Here is a 23,118-nt window from a genome sequence, read left to right as displayed (position 1 = left end):
CCTGTACTACTACACAACACCCTGAGGCCAGATGAAGCCCTGTGAGACGCTGGAGCATCCTACTAATAAAGCTTAGCGTCCGTTACTCCAGTCCGTACAGAACCTATTGAAACGGCTGGCAGTTGGTTTTTCTATCATGTCATGTGGAAAATGTGTTTGTGGCTAGACTTCACGTTAAGCGGTAGACTATGTATGTGCTGAGGCAAGTTGTGTGTCATCCATGTAGGCTTATGTTCTGAGCTCCTGCTCCTAGGGCAGTGTGCTTCCAGGGCCCTGATCCACTGTAAATTCCCCTCAAGTGATGCTACTGAAGGACAACGGGCCCCTGGGGCAGAGAGGGGCTTAGCAGGCCCTAAAGGTGTCCTGTAAGAATGCTGACGCCAGCAATACACACGCGCGCACGCAACCCTGAATGATGGAGAGACCCCGGGAGAGATGGCCTCACTTTTTCCTCCCTTCCTCTCCTCCGCTGATCTTCTTATGATGGATGGAGGGTGGAGGAGAGGAAAGACCAATCGAATAACAGCAGGCCATCTGACAGTCTGGCGGATGAGGCTCGGTAGAAGCAGCAGGCCCAGCGGTCTGATCTCTGTGTCAGGGGGTTCGGGTGAGGTTGTTTGATGATTAGGGGGGAGGAGATGGGTCAAGTTGCCCCTCCCTCTAGAAAAGGGCATCATGGGATGGGTTGCGAGAGGGCACCCATCTATCAAGATGTCAGCTCGGTAGGATTGGACTGGGACAGGGTTGTAACGTTGTGACGGTGACCAGGGAGCTAGCTGCTGGCTACACTGTGTTGTCTGATCTCTCATGTGTCAGACTGAGATTTTATTCGGTCATTGTGTTGTGTTTTTGCTGCCTCTCCAGCTGTGCATTGTATGTAGGGTCCTGGGCAGGTCTGCCATTGTTTAGGTGGTGTTGAATGAGGGGAAGTGGGAGTACTACAGGAAGTGACTGTGGTCTGTGTTAACTACTTCTCTGTGTTATCTCTGCTTACTGTAGAGGACTGGAATCAGTTTAGTCATGGATTTCACTGTTCTGCTTTTCAGCTTCAAGTATGAGCGAGTGGGAGCTGCAGTTGTAAAAAGAGATGGTTTTACGTTCTCAAACCTGCAGACCATCCAATATTCAAAAGCTTTCTAAATAAAGCTCTCTCGCCCTTTCTCCGCTAGTGAACAGTAGTGTTGTCACGATAGCAGGTTTTCCTTGGCAAAAAAATAAACCACGAAGCAGACTGAACTGTCTGGTCTTTTTTTAAACCTACTTTTGGAAGATATTGTGTGCTATAGCTTGGAAAATAAACACGTGACTCTGGGTGACATCAGGCTATTTTCCTCAAGAAATTCAGTCCGCTTCGTGATTGGGTTTCCTTTCCTTCATTCCTTAGTATCGTGACAACTCTAGTGAACAGTTCAGGAGCGGGAACTGGGAGGCAGGCTTTATCTGAAGAAGCACTTCTCTTTGTGTGGGAAACGCTGCTATTAGCATATTTTATCACCAGCATATGAAGCTGTAGTCTCTCTCTCTGTGTTAACCCTGGCCATGAATGAAAAGGAGACTTTGGCTTCTGCTTTAGGGGATTATAGCAACAATATGGAGACTGGAGAATGTAGCACTGGGGGGGAGGGGGGACAACGTGCTCTCACTCCCTGTCAGCCTGTCTCTTTGTTGCTTTTCCAAATGGATATATTACAAGAAACGCATCATAAGTCATGGAATGGACAGGAAATGGAAGAGCGCTGAGGAGGAAATGAGATCTCAGAGGGAGTGATGTCCAGTCTGCAGTGCTTACCAAGGCCCAGGTGTGTGTGTGTGTCCAGGAGAACAGGGTGGAGAGAACAGCCCCTCCAACCAGGAAACAGAGGTGGTGAGCTGTCATCTCCATTAACCTCCATGCCTCCTCTGTCACGTATGAGGAATGAGCTGCTACACAATCACTCCTCACTCACACGTTTCAATCCTGTTTTCCCTGCAGGACTGGTTTGATTTGATAAAGGTCTACAGGGCGAATTCAACACCACACTGCTGTCTTTGTCATGTCCCGTCCATGTTGGTTTGGACTTTTTGTTTGGCCATAGCTGCGCTTGTCTCCTAGGAGACGGTTGCTGCAGCGATCAGACAGATCTGACTGCTCTATGACAGCCCTTAGTGACCCACATTCCAGCAGTAAATCAGCCTGCAGTGCTGTAAATCCTCCCTTCCTACCGCTATAGTGTGAAACTTGCTGCTAATAATGCACCACTGTGCAGACTGTGAATTCAGTAGGTCCTGTTTGTTCTCCCATTCACCACCCATGTCCCCAGAGAGAACTGTTCGAAACTGCTCAACATCTCATGAGTCAGAGGGGAGGGGGGCGGCGGCGGCAAGTATTCAGTGAAAAGGGGCTTTGTTCTCTCCCCCCTCCCCAGGTCAGATCCAGTCAGCTCAGTAGACCAGCAGGGACGTCTCTATTCACAGCCACAAACTGATCCCCAGTCAGTTTGCAGGGTTCGCTCAAGGTGCTTAAAGTACTAGAAATGTGGCACTCTGAAATTCAAGTACTGGAATATCTTGAAAATCAGACATTTTCTCAAGTTGGTACATAAAAATGACATGAATTAAAGTGAGGGGAGAGCAGAAAATGATGTGTTAAAATTAAAAAAGTATTGGTTTTGCGAATTAATTTCCAGGCATACTACAGAGTTATTTCCTTGTGTTTCGTGCTCTGGTTGCCAGACGAGCTCGCTCATTCCACTCACGCTGCCACTCATCCAGGCAGTAACAGAACTGACTACTTAGGTGCCGCCAAATGTTACACAGATAGCTAAAATGCCCGGCAAATGTAGATTTTATTTGTGAAATAGCATTTACTCACCTTTTTCTGATTTTGTTATTTATTATTATTGCGTTCCCAGTGTTGATCAACGCTCCGAAGGCTTCTTGATCCGAGTTCTAATTGCGCCTACCTCTGTAAACAAGTGCAATTGTGAATGATATGTGTATGCTCGTTATGTTCACCTGCTCCCACGGATTTGGCTTGTTAGCAGTGGATTCACTGACCACTCTGTCCAACGGGTACCTCCGCCCACGACGTAGGTGACACGAACTGACTCAGCCCAGACCTACAGTGGCCAGAGAGACGCCGCTGACAGTGGGAATTATTTTAACATCCCTCGACTCCTGCCGTGTCAACAGACCCCCCCCCCCCCCCCCCCCCCCCCCCCCCGACTCTCAGAATGAGTGTACAACTGGTAAATAGTCACTGATATTTTTATCTAGCTCAATGGCTCTGGCTATTCGCCAGGTAGCTAGCTTCTAACAGCCTTCTAGCCAGCTAGTTATAGCTAATGTTGAACGGAGCCTGACCTCAGCTTGAGCAGTTGACTGAAATTAAGCTAGCAATTATCAAAGGATGGGCTACTCTTAAGTTCTCATAACAAAATACCCTTTCTTTAGTGAGACAGTGGTGAGTCGTGCTGCAAAGGAAATGCACAGAGAAAGCATTGAAGCAAGCAGGGAGAGCGCTTAGTAGTACAGTGGTTCCAAACCAAAAAATATAAACGCAACATGCAACAATTTCAAAGATTTGTTACAGTTCATATAAGGTCAACATCATCAGTACTGACTTACCGCTCATGTACGTAGTGAAACACGTATTATTGAGTAGAACTTGTAAGGTAATGATGAATAAATAGTAAGTTAATTTTGAGGTTGCGGCGATATACTGCCACCTGGTGGCGACTAGAAACAATTGCATAATAGGAACTATTACAAACTGATGGCCCTTGATAATAAATATTAGCGCTTGAGAATGTACTTGAAAGTTCTTGAATTTGACTTGCTACTGTTTTGTACGAACCCCGAGTCTGATAAACACCGCTGATAATAACGGGCCTGTGGAAAGTAGGCAGGGCTGTGAGAGGTACAGGTGGGCTGTACCGTGTGGTTGGGTGTATAATCCTATGGAATTGTGAGCCACTGACTTGTTTTGTGTCTCTGGTAGCTGTGTCATGCTTTGGGATGACTGAGCATGTCTTTGTGGTTTCGACTGTAACAAAGCACGTTGTTTTCCCAGTTAGCGAGCCTGTTAGGATATGTGATGTGTTGTTCCATGGAGTCTGGTAGCTCATAACTTCTGCTCCTTAGTGGGACTCCTGTCTGATGGCTTCATGAACTAGGCAGAGCGTATTAAAAACCATTTAGACTAGTGTCATGCTCTGGGAGGAAGTGCAAACATAAGGCGATCTAGAATCCTTGACTCCTGAATTACTTGACTCAATATGTGGGTTTTTAAAATTCAAACGTATGTAGACTGTGGAGTGTTGTGTTTTAAGGAAAATAAAGGGTGTGTGAGGCAGAGGAAGTCCAGCCATCCGGCCTGCTGTATCTTTCCATCCTGTCTGCTCCAGAGCATGTCCACACCCAGCGTCGCTAATGCCACACTGGTCTCTGGGCCCCAGCACTGTGTGTGTTAGCTGTGTGTGTTAGCTGTGTGTGTTAGCTGTGTGTGTGTGTGTTAGCTGTGTGTGTGTTAGCTGTGTGTGTGTGTGTGCGTTAGCTGTTTGTGTGTGTGTTCGTGGTTACCAAAGCCTAGCCTGTTGAGAACACTGGGCCTCTCTCTCTCTGGTGCCTGTCTCTCCGTAGCCCCTCAACACAGACTTTAATGGCAGGGTGATGACAACCACAGTCCACTACAGCCTTGTCATATGGAGGGGCTGCTGTGCTGTGTCTCTCCTATTCTCCCCTTTTCTGCCAGTGTCTTTCTATGTCGCCACCACTTCACCTCTACCGTCTCTTTTCCACCTTCCTGTGTGTGTGTGTGTTAGTTCTCCATGCGTTGTTAATGAGGCCTGGGGTCAGGGCCAACGGCTCCTGTTGTGTATGTTCTGTGCTCCTGTAGCTTTAGTGCTGTGCAAGCGCTGCTCTTGTATCCAACATGAGGGCACAGGGCCATTATTGGATTCCTGTCCTCTCACCTCCCTCCCCCACCCCCCTCCAAGAATCGACTCCTCAAAGTCCATAAAGCCACCGATTGAAGATGCTGTCCTGGGGGCCTCTCGCTCTCTCTCTCGCTCTCTCTCGCCCTCTCTCTCGCCCTCTCTCTCGCTCTCTCTCTCTCGCTCTCTCTCGCACTCTCTCTCGCGCTCTCTCTCTCGCTCTCTCTCTCGCCCTCTCTCTCTCGCCCTCTCTCTCTCGCCCTCTCTCTCTCGCCCTCTCTCTCTCGCCCTCTCTCTCTCGCCCTCTCTCTCGCCCTCTCTCTCTCGCCCTCTCTCTCTCGCTCTCTCTCTCGCTCTCTCTCTCGCTCTCTCTCTCGCCCTCTCTCTCGCCCTCTCTCTCGCGCTCTCTCTCGCGCTCTCTCTCGCGCTCTCTCTCGCGCTCTCTCTCGCGCTCTCTCTCTCGCTCTCTCTCTCGCTCTCTCTCTCTTGCTCGCTCTCTCTCTCGCTCTCACTCTCGCTCTCTCTCTTGCTCTCTCACTCTCTTGCTCTCTCTCTCGCTCTCTCTCTCTCTCTCTCTCTCGCTCTCTCTCACTCTCTTGCTCTCTCACTCTCTTGCTCTCTCTCTCTCGCTCTCTCGCTCTCTCTCTCGCTCTCTCTCTCACTCTCTTGCTCTCTCTCTCTCTTGCTCTCTCTCTCTCTTGCTCTCTCTCTCTCGCTCTCTCTCTCTCGCTCTCTCTCTCTGTGTTCTTTTATTTGATCTATTTCTCTCGCTCTTTATTTTTCATGTTCTCTTGCTGTCTCTCTCCCTCTCTCTGACTCCTGACTGTAAAAGGCCACCTTTGCTATTTTGGGGGTGCAGTGTGCAGAGATGAGGGTGTGTGAGGGGAAAGTTGTGTCCTAACAAGCACTGAGCAGCACAGTGGAGAGAATGTACTTACTGAACACTACTCCTCGTCTGGCACCTTCCCTGAGAGAGATGGAGAAAGAGACGAGAGTGAGATGAAGGGAGAGCGAAACGTGGAAAATGAAAAACAGGGAGTGAGGTGGATGCTCTCTTTCGCTCGCTCGGGTGGTGGGCCAGTAGTAACTTCGAACACCGAAGAGACACAGGCCAGCCTGACTCCAGGAACTCTAATCTGGGTGGGTACACAAACGGAACAGGCTTACTAATTAGATTGTGATTTCCACTAGCCAGTGCCCTTCCCGCTACAGGTCACACGAGTAGGACAACAGTCGGCTCAAAGCTGCCTTGATTCCCAACTTCACAGTCCTAATACTAGCTAGTTTCTCCTCAAGAGCTTGACCCTTCATTTAAGTGGTGCTTCTGGATTGGTCCCCTTGTCTGTGGTTGTATTTGATTAGTTGCTCCCTCTGATTTAGTGACGGGGGCAAAGCTGCATATGAGAGCTGTGGTTTTGACAGCTGGGGACCCCAGATGTGGTAGCCGTGGTAACACATTTTTACAGCTGTACACGCCTCATCTGCCCAGAGAAAATGGAGAGACAGACTACGGAGAAACACACACTCTGAGCCACATTTGGATGGATCATAGGACACCTGCTAGTGTCATATCAGGCCGAGGGGTTTCAATGGATGAGTTGCCATTGAAGGGATGATTTGATAGTTAAGAGGCTCTGAGATTAAGTCAAATGAGTTAGGCCATACACACGGCTGGAGATAACAACCCTGCTTATTACGTAGTGTGTTTGAGCTGGGGCCAGCCTGGGGTATTGAACTACAGAGGGGGAGAGCTCCCTCCCTCCCTCTCCTGCGAACTTCAGCTCAGACATAAGGATTAGCCTTCACACATCTCATTCCAGTGTGGCTCTGCTGCTAGGCTAGTCCTCTCTTCAGTCCCGTCCCAGTGTGGCTCTGATGCTAGGCTAGTCCTCTCTTCAGTCCTGTCCCAGGGGGACTCTGCTGCTAGGCTAGTCCTCTCTCCAGTCCTGTCCCAGGGGGACTCTGCTGCTAGGCTAGTCCTCTCTTCAGTCCTGTCCCAGTGGGACTCTGCTGCTAGGCTAGTCCTCTCTTCAGTCCTGTCCCAGTGGGACTCTGCTGCTAGGCTAGTCCTCTCTTCAGTCCTGTCACAGTGGGACTCTGCTGCTAGGCTAGTCCTCTCTTCAGTCCTGTCCCAGTGTGACTCTGCTGCTAGGCTAGTCCTCTCTTCAGTCCTGTCCCAGGGGGACTCTGATGCCAGGCAGACATATCTCCCTCCTGTGTGACTCCTCATCAGATACCTCTGCTCTGGCCTATTTACCACTACCACTGACAAAAGGGGAAACCCAGACAAATCACAGGGGTATAAATCTTCCACTCACCACCAAGGACAGAACATTGAACAAAATGGCTAAACCTGAAAAAGATTACTTGACCCCTTTTCTCACCTGCTAGTGCCCTCTGTGTCAAAGTGCAGTGTTTGGAGACTAGGCTGAGCCCAGGGATGTGCTACCAAGCCATGTGTGTGAGGCAGACTGACTTTGTAGAGGTCTCCAACCCTGTGCTAACAGCTGCTGACAGGCCAGGGCTACAGATGCTGGGCTCGGCTGCCATGCTATTCTGGTCTGTCTGTCAGAGGGAGACGGTCTATTCTGAATGCCTGGCTGTCACCACACCAGTCCATCATCCAGAGTGTCAGGGCTGTTTGATGTATATTTACACCCTTAGTTGTCCTATGCTCTGCCACGTACTTTTTATCCACGCCAAACTTGGTGCAAAACCACGACCGCGAGTAACCTAGCAACAGTTAAAAGCCGCGCTGATTACGTCGTCACGGACATTCCCTGTGACGAAGAAAATGTGCGAAAGAGGGATCGTGCCTGCCATGCCAAGAACCGCAGGAGATGCGCAGTTTTGCGGACTCGTTTGAAATTAGCTAAACGAAAGGCAAGCAGCATGTAGATAGATGGCTAACATTACTACATATTTGTCAGTAATAGTGAATCAATGGAGCTAGTTTTTCCCATTTCAGCTAGAGCTAGCTATGCAGCGTCTAGTTTAGTTGCCAACGGGCACAAATGTCATGTAGCTTAGATGACCACACTAAGCTAATGCTAGATGATGCACGCTACTTCAGCTCGATCAGCGATGTAAACTAGCGATAACGCTTGCTAGAATTTATATCCAGTGGTGTAAAGTACCTAATTAAAAGATACTTTAAAGTACTACTTAAGCAATTTTTTTTGCGGTGTCTGTACTTTACTTGACTATATTTTGGACTACTTTTACTTCACTACATTCCTAATGAAAATGATGTACTTTTTACTCCATACATTTTCCCTGACACCCAAAAGTACTAGTTACAATTTGAATGCTTAGCAGTACTGGAAAAAGGCGAAATCCATACAGTTATCAAGACAACGTCCCTGGTCATCCCTACTGCCTTTGATCTGGTGGACTCACGAAACGCACATGCTTCCTTTGTAAATGATGTCTGAGTGTTGGAGTGTGCCCCTGGCTGTCAAAAAAAGAGGAAATTGTGCCGTCTGGTTTGCTAAATATAAGGAATTTGATGTATAGCTTTTACTTTGTACATTTACTCAAGTATGACAATTTAGTACTTTTTCCACCATTTAAAATCGGATACTTTTAGACTTGAGTAGTATTTTACTGGGTTACTTTCACTTTTACTTGAGTAATTTTATATTAAGGTATCTTTTACTTTTACTCAAGTATGACGATTTAGTACTTTTTCCATCTCTGTTTCCAGCTTACTTACCTCCAAAAACAATGCAACTACCTAGGATGTCAATGCTATCTGTCTGGTCGGTTATGCTGGCTGCAATCACTTACCAAAAATTCCGTCTCTAGCGTTTGTTCTTTCTTAAAACACAGGGATCAACTGACCAATCAGTGCGGGTTTGAATGTTGCTAGGTTTCTTGTGGTTTGCCGAGGCCAATAAAGGATGCTGCCCTGCCTCCTCAAATATGATGACTAGTTTGTTCCTCACTGCTGTTAATATGCTGGATGAACAATACTGTAGTTCAATTCTGTCAAAATGACAGTTGGTGTTGAAGTGGGATCCGGTGTGGTCTTAACAGCTGCTGGGTCTGGATACAGCAGCAACTGTGTAGGGTGTTAAATCACTGGTCCTATAGCTCATCTTCTGGTCAAGGGGACTGACTGTCCATCCATGCCTGACCCAGTAGCCCCATGTCCACAGTCCCTCAGAGGCCTCGTCATCCTCGATCACTATCCCCTAGCCCTTCTCCCCCTCGCGGGCATGGGACTGTGTCCGAGTGTCACACTGTGAATTCTGCTCCGAGTGAAGTGTTACCACTGCCCCAAGCATAATGTGCTGCTCCCCTCGGTCCCAGAGGACACATAAGGGAAGAAGTGCTTTCATACCAGATTAAACTAGCTCGTAGTTATATGGATCCCAATTGAATGAAACTTTAGTGATTATCTGGCCTCTTATTAAATGACATGATGCGAGTTACATGCAACATGCTGTGATGGCTTCTGAGCGAGACCGTTTTTTTTAGGCATTGGAATAGGTGACGTTAGAAAAGTAAGTTCACTCCAACAGTGTGTTGTCAGTATTCAACGAGCACATCTGGAGCAGTTTGAACAACTCTGACTGCTATTTTACGTCAGTGGTGGGAGTTGGAGCAGAGAAAAGCCTCCATTCCTGGTGAATCGGGTTCAACCAGAGTCCCAATGGCTCAGTAACAGTGCAGAATGTGTGGGGGGTGGATTGACGGCATGCTAGCTAAGCGGTTCATACAGGGAGAGGTTCTGACTGCTCATGGACTGACGGGAGAGGCCTGTGTGTTTCTGGGGTGTGTATGTGTATATCCGCTCCACTACACTGTCCTTCTGCAGCCTCAGCCTGTCCTGTTATCACGTTTACTGTATGGCTGTAATAAACACAAGCTCACTCTCGTGTGAGTGCGTGTGCGTCCAGGCTGCTCCCTCCATCACACACACTTCCGTCTCCACAGCTAAAAGAGGTTTGACTGTTTATTTGAGGACCAGATGCTTTGCTCCTGCTGCAGCTGTGCTTCCTTCTCTCTGCACCTCTGGACAAGACAACGCTGTCTATACTTGATCCACTACGGGATTATGGTCAGGTACACTAGACATACAAAAGTATGTGGATACCCCTTAAAATGTGTGGATTTGGCTATTTCAGCCAACCACTGTTGCTGACAGGTGTATAAAATCGAGCACACAGCCATAGACAAGCATTGGCAGTAGAATGGCCTTACTGAAGAGCTCACTCGTCACCATCTGGCAGTCCGACAAATGAATCTGGGTTTGCCGGATACCATGAGAATGCTACCTGCCCCAATGCGTCGTGCCAACTGTAAAGTTTGGTGGAGGAGGAATAATGGTCGGGCTGTTTATCATGGCGCAGGCTAGGCCCCTTAGTTCCTGTGAAGGGAAATCTTAATGCTACACCATACAATGGCATTCTAGACAATTCTGTGCTTCTAGCTTAGTGGAAACAGTTTGGGGAAGGCGCTTTCCTGTTACAGCATGACAATACCCTGTGCACAAAGTGAGGTCCATACAGGAAATGGTTTATCCAGATTGGTGTGTAAGAACTTGACTGGTCTGCACAGAGCCCTGAACTCACCCCCATCCAACACCTTTGACATAAATTAGAACACTGACTGCAAGCCAGGCCTAATCGCCCAACATCAGTGCCCGACCTCACTAATGCTCTTGTGGCTGAATGGAAGCAAGTCCCCGCAGCAATGTTCCAACATCTAGTGGAAAGCCTTCCCAGAAGAGTGGAGGCTGTTATAGCAGCAAAGGGGGGACCAACTCCACATTTAATGCCCATGATTTTGGAATGAGATGTTCAACGAGCAGGTGTCCACCTACTTTTGGTCATGTCGTGTATTAGCCTCATTTTTCCCCTTTTAGGTTTTTAAAAAGCACACGTTTTAACACCAAGGACAAGGCCAGTGGTTTAACATTAGAGACACATATAGATTTCTCTCTGCTTTCTCTGCCTTTTTACTACATTGAAGGGAATTGAAAGTGCTCTAGTGCTGGAATTGAAAATTGTTGTACGACATTACCAAGCTTTTATGACTTTCCCCCCTAGGCCCCAGGCCTGTTTTAAAAAAAAAAAAAATTTAAGGAATTCATTCATGATGACTACATCGTTGTTCGTTCTCTCACCTCATGAGATCATGTGTTTTGCATGTCCCTCCCATGGCCTCATCTGTGTTTCCCTGTTATGACTGGCAACTATTATGACAGATGGCCCGTATCTCTGTACAGAGACGGGAGGAGGAGCTGCATGGCTCGTAACTAGATAACTCTTCCTTGGTGTGGAGAGGCCTGGCATATTGCAATGTTGCAAAAACGCACTCGGGAGTGTAAAGGTTGCTTAGATCTATACACATGATTGCACATCCTATAGGTATGTTTCTGACTGGGTCACTGCCCTGTCTCTCTCCAGCCGGTGTACTGGCTTTAAGAGCTGTGTTTATACAGAGCATTTTTCTGGTACCTCTGCTATGTAAACTCTGCCCTAAATTCCATTTCACAGGGACTTCTCTACCCTCTCTCCTCCGTCACTATCTGATGGAGAACACCTGGGAAATGCCTAATCTGGCCTCGCTGCAGAGATGACACAGAGGTATCTTCCTTCTCCTCTCCTTTAAACCTCAGCCAGCTCACTGACTGAGCATCGGCCCTTTCATGTGCTGGACTCAGTTAAGACCCAATCTAGCCTCTCATTGCCAGAGTGAAATATGCTGCGGCATATTGCTCTCATTCTTAACCAAGTCACAGCAGGACTATTAGCGTTAGAAGCAGCACTGTCTGTGTTGAATGTACAGTAGTATATTTCTCCATGTGGGTCCCTGGCCCTACAGTAGCTGTGACCATGTGTATATCCACCAGTCTGTCCAGTTAGAGCCTTGGGGAGCTTGATGAAATGCTTTCCGTGTCATGCAAAGCAGAGAGATTGATGTAATGCTTGATTTTCCCAGCCAATCCTCTGCCTGCTCTCTTCCCAGCTAGCCAATCCCCTGCCTGCTCTCTTCCCAGCTAGCTAATCCCCTCCCTGCTCTCCTCCCAGCTAGCCAATCCCCTGCCTGCTCTCCTCCCAGCTAGCCAATCCCCTGCCTGCTCTCCTCGCAGCCAGCCACTTGGCAGAAATCGTCATGTCTCTCACGAGAAAGGGAGAGGAGTGGAGGAGAGAGAAAGGAGGCTAGAGGAAGAGTGACAGCCTCCATCTAGAGTTACCAGTGGTCATGATATGTGTGCAGGGAGCTGGGTGGGGCTTGCTGGATGGATGTGGCTGTGGTATGGTGGATGATGTGTCTGTGATGATTACAGCAGTAGATGGATCAGGTTGTCTCAGCTGATTCTAGGTCTGCGGTAACGTGGCTTTCTCGAACCCCTCCATTACTCTGCTGACAAGGTCAGGCTGTTCTGTGTGTATGTTTGAGGTTTGGCTCATGCTGACACCCACACAGTCTGTGCTGTTAATCCTAGACACTGACCTGACTGCTAGAGGAGAGACGTTGATTTCTCCTGGCATGCTTCAGGCTGAGGAAGAGGATGGAGGAAGAAAGGTGCTGCTGAGAATGGATGACTGTGTATGTCTGTCTCCAGGGCCTGAATCTTGGTCTTGACAAAGGTCAACCTGACCGCAGTTACTATGCCAAATACAGGTTTAGCAGGTGTGTTGGTTTAACCATGTTACCATGGCAACCACTCCCTCCCTCCTGTCTGTTTCTCTCTCTCCACTTTCTCCCCTGTGGCCCTCTGTGGTCTGGTCATGTGACCAGGGTCAGTGCTTCGCTTGGCAGTGGTTAGTGATAGCCTAGGCAGGCAGAGCGTGGTTTCGTTTGCCCATCAGTTAGCCAGTTAGGCAGGCTGTTGTTTGCCAATCAGTTAGCCTACTATGGCGCCTTCCTCCATCCCTCTCCCCACTGGCCCAGTGCAGTTCTGACTGGAGCCAGTCAGATTAGAATACTAATGCTGACACAGGCAGGATGCTGTCGGGGCCCTCTGTGTATCAGACATGTCAGTCCCATGCTGTAGTCCAGCGCGCACGCACGCACTCTCACACAACCCTCTCCTCATCCCCTGCTTCTCTCCCCACCGCTGAGGAAAAGTGGAATGAGGATTTTTTTAAATGGGGTTAATCCATATAGGTCCGTATTACCTGTCTATTTGCTGAAGGTTTCTCATGTCAGATGAATCGGGTCAATGCAAGTCGTGTTAACCTAGCATTACTTTAGATAGTAAAGCTACGCTGGGCTTTATAGGGCGGTGGGTTTATCGTCTGACTACGATTGCAATCATTCAGATCATGTAGGATTTAAAAAAGGCCACATCTGGCATCGAACAGATTCTATTATTGTCATATACACTGAGTGAACAAAACATTAGGAACACCTGCTCTTTCCATGACAGACTGACCAGGTTGAGTCGAAGTGGAAGCTATGATCCCTTATTGATCCACTTCAATCGGTGGATTTCTAAACCTTGACAATTGAGACATGGATTGTGTATGTGTGCCATTCAGAGGGTGAATTGGCAAGACAAAATATTTAAGTGCCTTTTGAAGAGGGTATGGCAGTAAGTGCCAGGTGCACCGGTTTGAGTGTGTGAAGAACTGCAACGCGGCTGGGTTTTTCAAGCTCAACAGTTTCCTGTGTGTATCAAGAATGGCCCACTGCCCAAAGGACATCCAGCCAACGGCAGGCCAATGGTAGAAAACGGGTTATTGATGAAAGAGGACAAAGGAGACTGACACATTGTGCAGAGCCACAGACGGGCCACAGTTAATCTGACCGTCCAGTACAACATTGCTGCCCAAAGACCCATAAAAGAATGCACAACTCATCGTAACTTGACACGTGGTGTATGGTAGTCGTCGATGACCTTAGTGCCACTTCTTCCAGCAAAAATCAAGCAACTTCGGTTGCAGTGGGCTAAGGAACGAAAACACTAGACACTGGGGAATTGGAAAAACATTGCCTTGTCCGATGAATCACGGTTCCTTATTTATATATATATATATATATATATATATATATATATATATATATATATATATATATATATATATATACTTCCTTTATTCAACCAGGTAGGCCAGTTGAGAATAAGTTCTCATTTACAACTGCGACATGGCCAAGATCGAGCCAAGCAGTGTGACCAAAAACAACAGAGTTACACATAAACAAACGTACAGTAAATAACACAATAGAAGAAAAAAATTGTACAGTGTGTGCAAATGTAGAAGATTAGGGAGGTAAGGCAATAAATAGGCCATAGAGGGGAAATAATTACAATTTAGCGTTAACACTGGAGTGATAGCTATGCAGATGATGATGTGCAAGTAGAGATACTGGGGTGCAATATAGCAAGGAGATAAATAACAATATGGAATTGAGGTAGTTGGGTGTGCTATTTACAGATGGGCTGTGTACAGCTGCAGCAATCTTTATGCTGCTGAAAGTTAGAGAAGGAGATATAAAAGGAAGTGTTGGCCAAATAAAGTTTTGGCTTTGGGGATGACCAGTGAAATATACCTGCTGGAGCGTGTGCTACGGGTGGGTGTTGCCAACGAGAGCATACAGGTCGCAGTGGTGGGTAGTATATGGGGCTTTGGTGACAAAATGAATGCAGCTGTGATGGACTACATGCAGTTTGCTGAGTAGAGTGCTGGGGGCTATTTTGAAATTGACATCGCCAAAGTCAAGGATCGGTAGGATAGTCAGTTTTACGAGGGTATGTTTGGCAGCATGAGTGAAGGAGACTTTGTTGCGAAATAGGAAGCCGATTCTAGATTTAATATTAGATTGGAGATGCTTAATGTGAGTCTGGAAGGAGAGTTTACAGTCTAGCCAGACACCTAGGTATTTGTAGTTGTCCACCTATTCTAAGTCAGAACCGTCCAGAGTAGTGATGCTAGTCGGGCGGGCGGGTGCAGGCAGTGATCAGTTGAAGAGCATGCATTTAGTTTTACTAGCATTTAAAAGCAGTTGGAGGCCACGGAAGGAGAGTTGTATGTTTCATGCGGATGGGAGGCATGCAGGCTGGTCAACATTGCAGGCTGGTGGTGGTGTGGGGTGTGTTATTCATGGCACACATTGGGCCCCTTGATAAAAGTGCAGCAACGTTTGAACGCCACAGGATATCTGAACATCGCCAATCAGGTTCATCCCTTCATGGCAGCAGTGTATCCATCTGCAAATAGTTTTTTTTCAGCAGGATAAAGTCCCATGCCACAAGGCTAGGATTGTCCAGGAATGGTTCCACGAACACGACAGGGAATTCAGCTTACTGGAGCTACTTGCTTTACTGTCCAGTCACCAGATCTCAATCCAGTTGAGATGGAACAACTTATTCAGAGTAGAGATCTACTACCAGCCAACCTGACACAACTGCGGAACGCATTGTAGTCAACATGGGCCAGCATCCCTGTGGAACGCTTTCAACACCTTGTGGAGTCCATACCCTGACGAATTGAGACTGTTCTGAGGGCAAAAGGTGGTGCAACTCAATATTAGGAAGGCGTTCCTAATGTTTTGTACACTGTATTTAAAACTGATCTCTGTCTACATTGTTTGTAACTTGAGATAGACGGACAGAGGGAGAGATGGGATTTAACCTTTTTAATTTTTATATATATATATTTATATTATATTTTTTAATATTTTTTTTACCTCTGACATATTCCTGTGCTGATGAAAGTGCCTTTACTCCTCTGCTCTCGTCTTATGGGGAGCTGAACTGTACAGGCATATTGAGTCAGGGTGGGCTGAATTCCCTATGGGATTGTTAACATCCAGACCTCATCATGCAGTGGCTAACAAGCCTTCGTTGATCACAGTCCCGCTTTGTTACTGTTCAAATGACCTGCCAGTGTACATTGACTTGGCAGTGCCACCTGTTGGGCTGATGGGGAACTGCAGGGTGTATTTAAATGGAAAGATGACAACAGTGATGTGGTGAAAAGCAATCTAGTATTATCGAATTAGTCATGTAACTCTTTTTGCTTGTTGCAATTCTCATTCTTCATTTCAAAAGACTTGAAATGATTTCTTCAGAGATGCTTTACTGTGGTGTGTACGAATGGAGCTTTTCTTTCAAGCTCTAGCATATTGTTGTCTGCATTGATGTCAGTTGATTGATGTGAATCACACTGTACGTGCAGTATACTGGCCGTCATCATAACTTCAGCACGGTCTCTCAAACCCATCAGTCTGCTCTGCAGTCCTGGACCCAAGACAAGTCTCTCTTGTTATATTCAATCACCAGCCAGGTCCAGAGAGCCTCCCTGGCCTGATCAGCTATAGTTTAAGTTCCCTTCTAATATCCCCCATCCCACTCTTTAATATCTCTCCTCCACATGGTTTTCCAGAAGGCCGGGTGAGGATGAAAGCAGCCATATTTCTGCCCAGGGACAGAGGAGGAGTGTGGGGGACATAAATCAGCAGATTAACGCTGCGCTTGAGGAGGCAGGGAGATTTTGGGAATGTGAAGCGAGTCGAGGGATGAAAGGAGCTATAATGGAGTGAAGCTGATTTATCACCTCTGCTATGAGGCTCGGGTCAGGCCTCTGTCAGAGAGAGACTAGTCAGTCTGGGCCCCTCGGAGCAAAGAGTAGACTGTCGGTCTGTCTCCGTCTGTCAGTGGAGGCAGGGCTGAGGTGGGTGAGTTAGCTGGTTAAGACTATATACAGTCTTCATGCAGAGGGCCTCACCACAGCTCTCTCGCCTTTCTGCCTTTTTGTCAAGTCCACCCCTTTAACTTCAAGGACATTGCTGCCTGTGTATGTCTTGATTTTGCATGGTCAGTGAGTGGGGATGAGACTCATCATGACTCAGGGCTGTGTTTCTTGTAATAGGAGGGTGTGTGTGAGCTGAGCTCTCCCAGGTGCATTCTGGGTCTGTAAATAAACCAATAGATGAACACAGGTTAGGAATGAGGTCATATAGATATCTTTGTGCGACTCTTTCTGTATATTCCCCTCACTCACACACAACGCTCACCCGTTTTCACACACACACACACACACACACACACACACACACACACACACACACACACACCATATTGAGCAGGGGGTTTTGGGAAGTTTTCTCAGAGGTGAGGAAACACACGGTGACTCTCCTGACATCCATTGTTCTGGTTGGCCTGACATCACTCATTCCTCCCGCTCTCATTGGCCAAGAATGAGTGTCTGTGGCCCATGAGCCTGTGGGGTGAGGCTGATGTGATGTCACATGCTGAGAGATTGGACACAGCTGACATGGAAAATCCAGATCATACTGGACCAGTCGACTGCCCAATGGAAGACCAGATCATACTGGACCAGTGGCCTGCCCAGTGGAAGACCAGATCATACTGGACCAGTGGCCTGCCCAGTGGAAGACCAGATCATACTGGACCAGTGGCCTGCCCAGTGGAAGACCAGATCATACTGGACCAGTGGCCTGCCCAGTGGAAGACCAGATCATACTGGGCCAGTGGAAGACCAGATCATACTGGACCAGTGGACTGCCCAGTGGAAGATGATCACATGGCTTTTTATTGTTTGGGTATAAACATCATGTGACCTGTGAGTGCTGTGTATGTTGTCCCTGGCTTCACCTGTGTGGAGTGCAGTTGTCACGACAAGGTCCTATGTGATCATGTAGGGCTATTTCTGTTCTTAGCTGAACAGATTCTTAGAGAAGCGCTGGAGTGTAGTCTGCCTGGGAGAGGAGCAGATAGGCTGAGCTGGCTGTTTCACACACACCCACACACACTGACTGCTACCTGCACACCTCCCTTCCTTTTAGGTCATATGATGAGTATTAGTAGGCCTGTCTGTCCTCCTGCCCCTGACTCTCTCCTAAGACTCTCCTAAGGCCCTTTTTTATAATGATCACACTATATCACAACATGGTGTTACCACCATTCTACATCCTGTCTAAACTGTCCACAAAAGGCCGGTTTAGCTAGAAATGACAGGCGCCTATAGATGTTGATCGTTGCCACTTGACCAAAGGCGGTCTCCGAGCTTGACGTGGTCAGGGGTCTAGGTGTGGTGGGAAATGAGCTCTGTATGATATTACAGTGGAAGTGTGCTCTGCTATTAGACGCGACACTTATAGCGAAGTCTAATTTTCTTGCTCCCATACACAAGCGAAATGCTTGTGTTCCTAGCCCCAGCAGTGAGGTAGTATCTAACAATTCACAACAATACACACATCTAAAAATAAAAGAATGTAATTAAGAAATATAGAAATATTAGGATGAGCAATGTCAGAGTCCAGAGTATAAATATATATGTATATACTGTGCGTGTGTGTGATTTTTATAGACGTTGTGGACAGTATGTGGATAGAATATTTGTTGTATACCTGACGAATACGTGGATATAATAGTAATGTACAGAAATGGTTAAATAGGATGAGCCTTGACTAGTGGAACAGCATGTGAACATTAAAGTGATTCCATGTCTGTGTACATTTCCTGGCTATTGCTGAGTCACTGTAGCTACGGAGCGTCTGCTTCTCTATTGTACAGACAAATAAGGAGAGCAGGTTCCTCTTCCCTCTCTTTTCCCTCCATCTCCTTCCTTCTATCCTTCTCTCTCCGTGGTGAGTTAGAAACAGGAGCAGCTATCCCCCGACTACCGTCCTCTCCTCTTCCTGTTACTTCTTATCTTGTCCAAGAAATATCTCCTCGCTCAAATTTCAGCTGCAGGTTGGTTATGAGGTTACTGTTGTCAAAATAAGGCTGCGTTCAACAAAATAATATATATATTTTTACTCCGGTGATAAATGTGATTTTTCAAGACGCTCAGTGTTGGTGTAGCATGAAATGTTTATTATGGAAGTGTGAGAAAGGAAGGAAAAAGCCAAACTTGGCCCTTCAGGTCTTCAGCTGTGAAGGAAACGAATGACCCCCTCACCCCTCTCTCTTCTCATCTTCCCTCTCTTTCAGGACTTGGAGTTCCACGGCGTGATGCGTTTCTACTTCCAGGACCGCGTGGCGGGGAACTTTGCCACCAAGTGCATCCGCGTGTCCTCCACGGCCACCACTCAGGACGTCATCGAGACGCTGGCCGAGAAGTTCCGGCCCGACATGAGAATGCTCTCCTCGCCAAAATACTCCCTCTACGAGGTCCACGTCAGCGGGGGTGAGTGGAAGGATGGGTGTGTGTGTGTTTTGTAAGGGTATTATGGTCGACCACACCGAGCATTAGACTGCTAACATTCAACATCGGGAGCCACTCTGTTTGGGTCACGAGACAAAGACTGTTAGCCTGCTCTACAGAGAAGCCAGGAGAGCAGGGTCCAGCTCCCATGGTGCCTAATGGGACCTTGAGATCAGCAGCCCTCAGTCCAGGCTTTGGTATCTCTTCATATTGAGAGAGGAGTAGCGTGTACTGTACGTGTGTGTGCCTGCATAGTACAGTTGTGCTTTTATATAGTCATATTTTAAATCTCTGCAGTCCTACCACATTTGTCTATGTCAATCATTAATGCTATATCCTAAGCACATCCTAATACTTTATCCTAAGCTTATTCTGTTTATTTATGTTAAATGAGAGTTTATAGCCCAGAGCTAGCTAAGCTGGCTGTATAGGGGTGTGGGGTAACTGGTGTGGGCTAGCAGGGTGTAAAGCAGTGTGTTAAGCGGTTGACTCCCCCCCTTCTCTCTCTGGCAGAAGAACGGAAGCTGGACCTGGATGAGAAGCCACTGGTGGTGCAGCTCAACTGGAACAAAGACGACCGCGAGGGACGCTTCGTCCTCAAGAACGAGAACGACATCATCCCCAAGGTTAGTGACGACAGCAGCAACAAGGAGCAGAGTGGTCTCAGGCAAGCCTGGCTTCCAGTATGCTTCTGCTAGACATAAAGCAAGTACTGGACTATATGGTGTGATTTGGGGATTCCTGTGAATGTGCGTTGCATCATTGGAAAAGAATAATGGACCTAGTCTATTCTTAGATTTGGCATCAGAGAAATGACTCAAAACTGCTGCACAGCAGGACCCTGGCGATGACAACACTATCAGATTGCTCTGCCTCTGTAGAACTGTAACTAAATAGCCAACAGTCAAGTCCACTGCTATGATCTTGTTAGTTCCTATGATCCTTTAATGAAATATAGACTGACTGCTCAATGTGTTGATGTGCATCCTGGCTCTGATACAATGAAGTGCCTCCTGCTCCGAGACTTCTTTAGTGCTCTTTAGCACCCTAGAGAGATGCAACTGTTTTTATTCTATACTGGGCCACTTGACCTGGAGTAGCTCGGCTCCCCGAACCTCTTTCCATTTCCTCAGCCAAATATGTTCTCCCCCCTGGCCCAGGATATAAAAGCAGTAGTGTGTGTGGGGGGGGTGTTTGTGTGTGAGATGTGAATGAGTTATGTGTGTTTCATCTCTTGGGATGAGTGGCTACACTCTGACCAGTGTGAGGATAATCAACCACCTCTGCCCAGGGGAGCAGTAAAAGAGCTATAAAACACACACACACAATTCTCCTACCCAGTCATCACTCCAGTCATCACAGGGGAAGCAGATCTTAAACTACACTTATCTCCTCTTAGTGGCAGCACCTCTCCTCGCCTCCTAAAAGCATCTGCTACTAGAGGTACATAGAGGGCTCCCCAAAAGGCTTTTAGGCTGAAATGTGTGAGCGTGTGTGAATGAGTGATAGGAGATCAGGAGTGCTTTTGGGGAGTGGAAAGAGATGGAGTCTTCTCAGAAGTGTCCCCTGCTCATTTGACAGGGCAGTTCTGGAACACTGGAAGGCTTTAACACATCTAATGCTTTATGGGGATTTAGACTCCAACTGATCCCCTCTGAAAAGGCTCTCGCTCTCTCTGCTTTCTTTGGCCAAGGAAGTTCACATTTTGGCTTTTGATTGAACTCTCACCCTGTTGTTCTGTCTGTCAGCTGATGGTTTTATTCGGCTGGCTGGTAGAGTGGTGCCCAGACCCCTAGGCCTCATGCTCTAGGTGTTAAGTTGGCCCCGTTCCAACTCTGTGTGGAGGCCTTGGGTCACTGAGTCCTAAGACCTCAGCCCAGTCAGTCCCCCTCTCGGGCCCCCTAATACCACTGATCGCCTTAATAAAACACTTAGTAACAAACCTCACACCCTCTCACCTATCGTAACCTTTCCCCTTGTCTGTCTCTCTCGCTTTCTCTTGTTTTCTCTCACAACAGAAGATGCAGAGCAACGGGCCGGAGAGGGAGAAGGAGGGAGTAATCCAGAACTTCAAACGGACACTGTCCAAGAAAGAGAAGAAGAAGGAGAAGAAGAGAGAGAAGGAGGCTCACATTCCGGACGGAGATGAGCAAGCACTGAACAGAGAAGATGGGTAAGGAGGGCAATGTCACGTGTGTGTGTGTGTGTATATAGATATAGATGGTGTATAAAGAAGTAACCTGCATGGTAAAGTAAATATATTTCTGTGAGTAGAATTGCAGTGGAGTACTTCTGAGTGTTGTTTCTCCTGCTTCTCCAGAGAGAACTCCAGACTGGCGGCGGAGGTGTACAAGGACATGCCGGAGAACAGCTTCACCAGGACCATCTCTAACCCTGAGGTGGTGATGAAGAGGAGGCGGCAGCAGAAACTGGAGAAGAGGATGCAGGAGTTCCGCAGCAGCGACGGCAGGCCCGACTCGGGTAGGGTCCTGGGACTCCTGGATCTACCAATTTAAAATGTGTTACTTTGAGCGAGATATGCCTATAGGCCAGTCCAAATCCATTCTCTTGTCCCGGTCCAGGAGAGAACACCCTGTCTCCATACTGTAATTACATAAGGCCTGGGCCAGACAGAGCAGGGGGCCACTCTAATCTGCTTTAGCCTATGTCCTCAGTGAACACCACACACTGGCTGGCACTGCCAGGCCTCACATCTTGTTCCCAATGGCTTTACAGCCCTCTGCCAACCATGGGAGGGACACCAAAAATGTCCGCAGGAGTTTTTTATTTTGAAGCCTGAACTCTGTATCCCAAATCTGTTTTGGTCAAGTGGTGACACTATGACATAACTGTTTTAAAAATGTGTTAATCTCAAGTGTTGTTTAGAAGAAGTACAAATATTTGTTTTTAATCTAGTTTAATCTGACCCTAGATCTGAGGTTAGGGGCAACTTTCTACCTCTGGCCACTTCTTTACTTAGACTAGCTTCTTAGAGGCACATGAGGGGAGGGCTTCTTTGATTTATCGTTAATCCACGAGGTGCTCTTTGATCATGGGGTAAAATACTATGGAACAAACAGAAGTTGATGCTGGATAGTAAACTGCTGTTGTGCAAACCAACTTCCAGAAGTAGTCAAGGCGCTCTCATGTAGTGAAACCATGTAAAAGCCTTTCATGTATTACGGCTAGGCAGGGCAAAAATAAATCAACGACTCGTCGCAGCGACAACAGCCTTCATCAGGGTGACAAAGAATAGTGGTGGACAAAACAGGTTTATATCGCAACTCTCACAGGACGTGACTCAATTCATTGTAATTGATCAAGTGGAAAAAACACCTTGAAGATGCAAAGAGGAACAGAATAAACATGGGATAAGGAGAAAGCAACACCACAAATAAAATGCAATATCATAAAAGCAAAAAAACAAACTGTGATACGAGCTCATGTTAGCAAACTTCTGAATAGAGAACAACAAAATGATGTGACACGTCTTACAGGAAGGGAGAATACTTCATTTCCTCATATACATCTGGCAATGCAGTGGCCCTTATTCTAAAGATCCAGTTTAAAGATCCCCTGTCCTCCTATGTAAAAACACCCACACGGGCACTCCAACCACTCCACACACATGTGGTGTTGCACTTGACAGACTCTCGGTCCCTGAACGGATTTGTTTTTACAATGTGATTTGCAGATGCCACATGGGAAGTTGCCTGTGGGCTTGGGGAGCCAACTTGGCTTAGTAAAGGGGGTGAGGTCGCTGCGCACCAACGTATCCTTGAAGGTAGGGGGCCCTTCTGTAAGGAAACGCTGCCGGTTCAGAGAACACATCGACTTATGATCACTTATAATGATACTCCAATTGTGTTTAATGATATCCTGAACCCTGGCTGCCTCCTTGCTGTGGCGGTTCGGAGAGTAGATTGGTTTGGGGGGTTTGAAGCCTGTGGGTGTGTGTTTTTGAGAAGTCTTTCTCGTTCCAGAGATTTAGCTTTGGTGAGAGACTTGTTTAACGCTAGGTTTGCATCCCTGTTGCTGAAACCTAGAATGTATTTCCACAGCTTTTTCCTCAA

General features: G+C 47.2%; 1 protein-coding gene across 9 annotated transcripts in view; it reads left to right on the top strand.

The window, feature by feature from the left end:
• LOC110521052 (afadin) overlaps positions 1-23,118 on the top strand; it is a 117,405-nt gene that overhangs the window by 34,589 nt on the left and 59,698 nt on the right. For 6 of the 9 annotated variants that reach the window (XM_036975787.1, XM_036975784.1, XM_036975788.1 and 3 more), the window contains exons 2-5: positions 18,832-19,027; positions 19,559-19,671; positions 21,064-21,218; positions 21,366-21,526. In XM_036975787.1, the coding sequence (XP_036831682.1) occupies positions 18,832-19,027; positions 19,559-19,671; positions 21,064-21,218; positions 21,366-21,526 (625 nt within the window). The remainder of the gene's footprint in view (positions 1-18,831; positions 19,028-19,558; positions 19,672-21,063; positions 21,219-21,365; positions 21,527-23,118) is intronic. The other 3 variants (XM_036975785.1, XM_036975791.1, XM_036975792.1) reach the window with 1 other exon arrangement.

This window comes from Oncorhynchus mykiss, chromosome 4, assembly GCF_013265735.2.
Source record: "Oncorhynchus mykiss isolate Arlee chromosome 4, USDA_OmykA_1.1, whole genome shotgun sequence".
NCBI classification, from domain to species: Eukaryota; Metazoa; Chordata; class Actinopteri; order Salmoniformes; family Salmonidae; genus Oncorhynchus; species Oncorhynchus mykiss.
The sequence above is the reverse complement of the archived record's forward strand: the minus strand, read 5'-3'. Positions and strand labels throughout refer to the sequence as shown.